Below are 6,438 nucleotides of genomic sequence, written 5' to 3' on the forward strand. Positions count from 1 at the left end.
TAATAGGGGTTGAAGAGCCTAGTTGACTAGTTGACTAGTTGACTAGTCGATTCTAAGCCATCTCGCGAGTTTTAAAATTTCATGTCGACTAGTCTCAGTCAGTGATTGTGTCCCGTGCTCAGCGCTGGGCCGCTGGCTACAAAACTGATTCTTCAAGCAGATGGAAGGCGAGGAGCAGGCCAGGTCTTCCGCTCACCCCGTCGTTTTTAGTTTTATTTTATTTAATCCATGGTGGAATCCACCACCGTGCACTATCGCTGGTGTGCACCGAGCACCTTGCGCAGTGGTGGATAGTTTTTAGTTTTAATTTTTATTTAATCCACTAAATAAATTGAAAATAAAAACAGGGGGGAGCACCACCACCGGTGGAGAATCCAGCACAGCTGTGGTGGTTTGTTTTATTTAGTGGATTGAATAAAATAAAACTAACTTTTGAAGCTTAATAATAGTTTTGGTTTTCCTGTGACTTATTTGCAGCACGATAAACGATAGGAGCATAAATATACTGTATAATCCGATGTATTGTTGTTCTTTTTATGTAAATAATAAATTACTTTTTTTGTGAGTAGCGTCTTGATGTCCGATGACGTCACGTAGACTTATCATGTTGAAGTCGACATTTAAAAATATGTAGTCGTTCAACTCCAATATACTGTATAAATGTAAAGATCTTTACCCGCTTCTTCCTTTTCGAGCCGTGGGGGGTCATGGTGCACATATAAGATTATTGTGAACTATGTCATGTAGAACATTTGGTGTTTGTTCAAGTTGAAGTATCTTTCCCCGAGGCACAATTTGTTTCACAGTCAGTATTATAGTCAGTATATACATTCATTCATAGTGCACAAGACATTGAGACATTAAAACAACAGAAATCATCAGAGTTAGTTGAGAAGACTGATTGCTACAGAGATAAATAGTTTCAGTCTGTCTGTTCTACATCTGGGCTGCAGATACCTGCGTCCACATGGAAGTAACCTGAACTCACCATGGAGTGATGAACAGGATCTGCCAGAATCAGCCTGACTTTGTTTACTGACCTCACTTTGTGTAGGACAGTGAGGTTCTGTTGGACAGTGAGGTTCTGTTGGACAGTGAGGTTCTGTTGGACAGTGAGGTTCTGGAGGGCTGTGAGGTTCTGGAGGGCTGTGAGGTTCTGGAGGGCAATGTCATCAGTTTTGCTGCACATGCTGACAATTCCCAAGTTTGTTACTGTTTTTTTTTATGTTAAAAGTCTAAACCAACAGATGAAGGTGAAAGCTAAGAGACAATACATTCTCATAAAAATAGAATCAACATTAAAACCACAGAACTTCTGATAAAAATACATTCTTGGTGGACCTTCTTACAAAGTGAGTTTGCATGGGGGTCAAAGGTCAGTTTGTCATCAATAACAGTTTCCAGATGTTTATATTGATGCACCACCTCAACATCTTCACCATTAGTGACCACAGGAGCTGCAACTGAAGAGTCTTTTCTGAAATCAAAGACCAGCTCCTTTGTCTTAGAAACATTTAACTTTAAAAAAGGAAGACTCATCGTTCAGTGACGTCCCCGACCACAGTCTGGATCTTCACTGCTGAGAAGGATGACAGGGTCATCAGCAAACTTTAATATGCAATTCTAATATGTGGGCATCCACTAAATGTAAACAAAGGGATTTCTCTGCATATTTTGATAAAAGAGACGGGTGTTGATATCTAGCTGTATTTCATAATTGTCAAACTTTTCCATCCAAACAGCTCCTCCCCATTCTTGACATATTTTCAGTCCGTCCGGCAGTTTCTGTAGATCCACAGACACATGTGGTGTTGGCACAACTATTACTTACAAATGTTTGAATTAATTGTTTTATTAACTTTCACTATGCAGATCAAAATGTGTGGATTTTTTTCTAACTGTATTTTTACTTCTTTTAGCATTCTTTATGACACTGCCATGAATACCTTTAATTTATATGCACGAACGTTATAGAGCAACAGAAACATACATAAAATTCACAAATCACTCGTTTGTTTCAAAGATGGAGACACCACACTGTAAAATAAGTGTTTTCCTTTAACCTCCCGGGGCCTGGATGGTTGGTTTATCCATTACGGAGTTTGGCAGTACAACAGTTCAGCACCAGAACAAATATTTACAGATACACCATTAAAGGCCAATCTCACAGAAACCTGATCCACAAAACACAGAAACATCCAACTATGATGGTGTTTACCATGAGGTGGCATAAATCTTGTGCAACTTTCCCAAAATTTGTTTAAATAAATTACTTTTTCACCACTTTATGGGGACGTGCTCTGGTTAAACGGTCAAAAACTAAAACTATTAGAACTTTTTTTTAAAACCATGGTCTTTCTTCAACTTTAACGTAAGATTACTCCACAACTAAACCTTAATGCTGAAGACTAACAAATGACAGAGTTGTTGTAATTTATTGAATAATTTAAATATACTGTAATTGACAACCCTGAAATCCAAATAGCAAATGTAAAGATCGTTAGGAGATCCTGAAAGTGATTTTAAAAAGTCACTCGTCCATTGTTTTGTGACGAGAAACAAGATGTTTTGGAGATTAAGCCAGATGAAGACACCAGGGCAGAGGTAGATTAAAATTAAGCTAAATATTCTAATCTAGGGAAACCTTTTAAAGTGCACATATGTGTATCTACAATCTAATGCTGCACCAGGATTTTTGTAATTCCAGAAAGAAAAAGAGAAACCTGACAAAATCACTTGAGGTGCACTCGCAGCGTCAATAAGACGTCACATGAGCAAAGAAAGAAAAAGTCTGCAGATCTGGATTTGACTTGAACTTCTGCGCAAGATGCTTCTGCAGACATTGTGGAGCAGTTGCAAGTGATTGACACACATCGTTGTTCCAAAAAGAAAGCTGTCAGCTCTGAAAACAAGGGTTACATAACTCCTTTGGATGCAGCTGATACTGGAGAATGTGAAAACTGTAAATGACGGAAAACCTTTTGTTTGAATCGTTTTACATCAAATGATGATGGTGGTCACTCAGTTATGATCAGTTCAGATCAGCATCCACACCTAAACCTGTACTGGGACCACATTTAGCAAGAAGATCTTTATCTTTGTTAATCGTGCAGTGTGCACAACAGAACTGTGCACACTGATAACTTTTGCTTCAAGCTGAAGTCCAGTCTGACATCAGACAGACCCTTCAGACAGTCGTTGGGTAAGATCATGTCCATACATGAGCTCATTTTAATATTTTTATTTTCTTACAGCATCACAGCAGATCTTCAGCTGGAAACAATTAATAAAGAGAAATTCTGACTCTGCTGCTTTCGTTTACAAATCACAATCGCTATTATCACAAACCGCCCACTGGCCAAAGGCTACTATTTGTGTACTGTTGTGTAAGCAAAATATTTCATAAACCAATGGATGGATTTCATTGAAACTATCAGAACATAACTATTTAACTTATATCTATATTAACATTTGGGGTCAAACTCATTCAAGATGTCTGCCATGGCTAATAACAAAATGGTTATAAGTCAGTAATTTTTACAGATATTGACAGAGTGGTAGTAACTGGGACTCATCTCCAACACATAATCAAGCACTTACAGAGCTTGTTAAATTTCAACATTTGAACAAAAATGCTAAAACTATCATTTTAAAGATGAAAAAAAAAAGTTTTTGCTCGAAACTCTGGCATAAAATATGCATCCCTTTAAGAAATGCTCGACCTTCAGTTCTTTCAAATTCCGTTCAGTGTAGAAATGTTTCTCACTTCTACTCATAGACCTTACATATGTTTCAGCTGCTAGAAATTCAAACTTAAAATAAAGTTTTTAACATGAATCAAACACGCCTTGTCTTGTTTTTATGGTCATAATTTCTTTCACTTGTTGCAACATCTTCAACAACACACACGCTCTTCTTCAGTACACAATATATAGTCAAGTACAGTAGTCCCTCATTTATCACGGGGGGATCCGTACCCTGAAGTTCCACGATAAGTGAAAAACCGCAAAGTAGGGATATTAGTACAAGTAGTAATTACTAGTTTATTTTAGTATATATATATGTGAAGGTGTTTTAAACCCTTCCTCTTGTTTCTAAACTCTAAATCCTCTAAAAGAGCAAATAATGTCATCATTTCAGCTCCCTGCTTCCTCTGCTCTTCACCACCTGCAAGCGCTCTTGGCCACGCCCACTTCTCTGGTTTGCACGTTGAACAGCTGATCAGCTGCAGCAGGAAGTTTATCCTGCAGTATGGGCTGCACAGGGGTGCAGCAGGTGCTAAATCATTTAAAGTAATTTATTTTAAATAAAAATTCCATGCAGATCGTGCGGCTCATCCATCAATCAGCCAATTGTGTGTCATGCCCAATCTTATTTTGAAAAACCGCGATAGAAAATACATACTGATACAATGGATGTGGGGTGAATGCGGTCGGGCTTCATCAGTCGATTTGAAACTTTAAATAAAGTGATTTTTGTGACTTCACAGCTTTAAAGTGATGTCTGTGTCGCTGTTGTCAGGCTACAGATAATAAATATGACAGATCTTAATTAGAAAAAAATATTATGTTTTGATGTCTTCTCATTAGCCAGAATTCATTAAAAAAATAATGTCTCTGCTTTATTTCCCTGAATGTATGCTCAGCATCCAGAGCTGCCTCCACAGACAGTCTGCAGGATTTAGAGAAACGAGCGTGCGGCAGCACAGTCGCTCACTCATTAGTGCGTGTTCATAAACCCGACCCAGTGGCAGCAGACTGTGCTGAATCCACCCAGGCTGGCAGAACCTCTTCCATGGCAGCAGAAAGCAGATCCAGACTCGGTCCAAACCAGTCTCCAATAACGAACAACAGATTGCTATGGGAACAAGGTCGTTCCAGTTATTACCTTGCTGGACAAACAGCAAGTGAGAAGTGAGGTTTAAAGCGGGAGCGAACATATGTTGTTTTACATTATCCGACCCTCATGTTTATTTTCAAACTTTAATAACAGTTGCTTTTTTATGATATATGTGGCTTGGTTATGATGAGCTTATGAAAAATCAAATATCGTTCTGTATATTTCTGCGCTGTAGTCTCTCGTGACTGAACTGTTTCCTCTCCACTGGATCAAATGTATACGGAAACACCACAAGATGAGGCGTCCACGCTGAGAAACGAGTTTTATGGAGTTTTCTGTGCGGCGACTGCACTTTGAAGTATTCGTCCCCACTTCCTGTAGAAGTTCTGTCCAAGCTGAGCTTCAGGAACACAGCCTCCATAAATCTGGAAGTGAAGCACACCATAAAATTATTGTTGTGAAATAAAATTTGTCACCTCCTGCTCTGTGACGTTATGATAATAGAAATTGTCAGAGGTTTGTAATCAGGGAAAACAAAGCAATCTGATAGGTGTCCCCTCATGGCCCCCCTCCCACTGCTGCACCTCCAAACAATCACCCTAGGGTAATGAAAGTGATAATGGTAATCTTTACGGCCCACCATGCCAGCTCAGGACACCAGCGACCCCCCAACACTGATTTAATTAGCTTTCCGAGTCCTCTCCTCCTGCCTGTCTTTCATCAGCGTTGGCCTTATAAACTATTAATGGCCTCTTTGGCAATTTGGCTTGATCACTCATAGCAGTCGGCTTCAACTCGCCTGAAAACGTTTGAAGAGATTAGCAGGAGGGAGGGACATGCCTGCCTGCAAAATATTGGAATAAACCACATTCTGGTAGGCAGGAGGGGTGATCAATCTTAATCAGAAGAGCTTTATTATGGTCTGGGCACCCAGTGAGAGGATCAGGGTTGACTTTTGTGTGATGATTCAACCAGTTCTTGGCAGTGGGGCCCACAGGCCAATTAACAGCAGTGACACGTTTGTTGTGTTTGTGTAATGAGGTTGTTTCAGGTCATCAAGCCCCAGAACAGTCCAGAGGATTGATATTTACAACACAGATTCACACATTACTGCGATGAACTGGAGCTGGCGAAGGAACTTATCGTGGAAACTTTGCTCAGTTCAAAAAGCAAAACGAAGCAAAAAAATGTAGATACGTTTCGTCTTTCATCCGAAAGACTTCCTCAGTCTTTTTGAATGTCCGGAGGACCAGATTGAACTTTTCAGGAAACGGTACAGAAAAGTCAACAGGTCCAAGTCAAACATCGACATGTGATTTCAAATCGTGCTCTTTTCATTAAACCAATTCCATTAGAGCGGAATTCAAACTTTATACATTCAGATGCACATTAGATCACAAACTCTTCATCGTCTTCTTCTTTGTCTTATTTGCCTTCTTCTTCTTCTTGGTCTTCATCTCGGTCTTCATCTTGGTCTTCTTCTTGGTCTTATTCTTGGTCTTCATCTTGGTCTTCATCTCGGTCTTCATCTTGGTCTTCTTCTTGGTCTTCTTCTTGGTCTTCATCTTGGTCTTCATCTTGGTCTTCATCTTGGTCTTC

At 39.5% G+C, this 6,438-nt stretch overlaps 1 protein-coding gene across 1 annotated transcript in view; it reads right to left on the bottom strand.

Annotated features, from left to right (window-relative positions):
• Window positions 1-6,428, bottom strand: part of LOC119414311 (histone H2A-like) — a 26,881-nt gene extending 20,453 nt beyond the window's left edge. Inside the window, exon 1 of the mRNA XM_037681406.1 lies at window positions 6,273-6,428. Within this exon, the coding sequence (XP_037537334.1) occupies window positions 6,273-6,428 (156 nt within the window). The remainder of the gene's footprint in view (window positions 1-6,272) is intronic.
• Window positions 6,429-6,438: the final 10 nt, after the last annotated feature.

Source organism: Nematolebias whitei, chromosome 9, assembly GCF_014905685.2.
Source record: "Nematolebias whitei isolate Nwh7 chromosome 9, NemWhi1, whole genome shotgun sequence".
NCBI classification, from domain to species: Eukaryota; Metazoa; Chordata; class Actinopteri; order Cyprinodontiformes; family Rivulidae; genus Nematolebias; species Nematolebias whitei.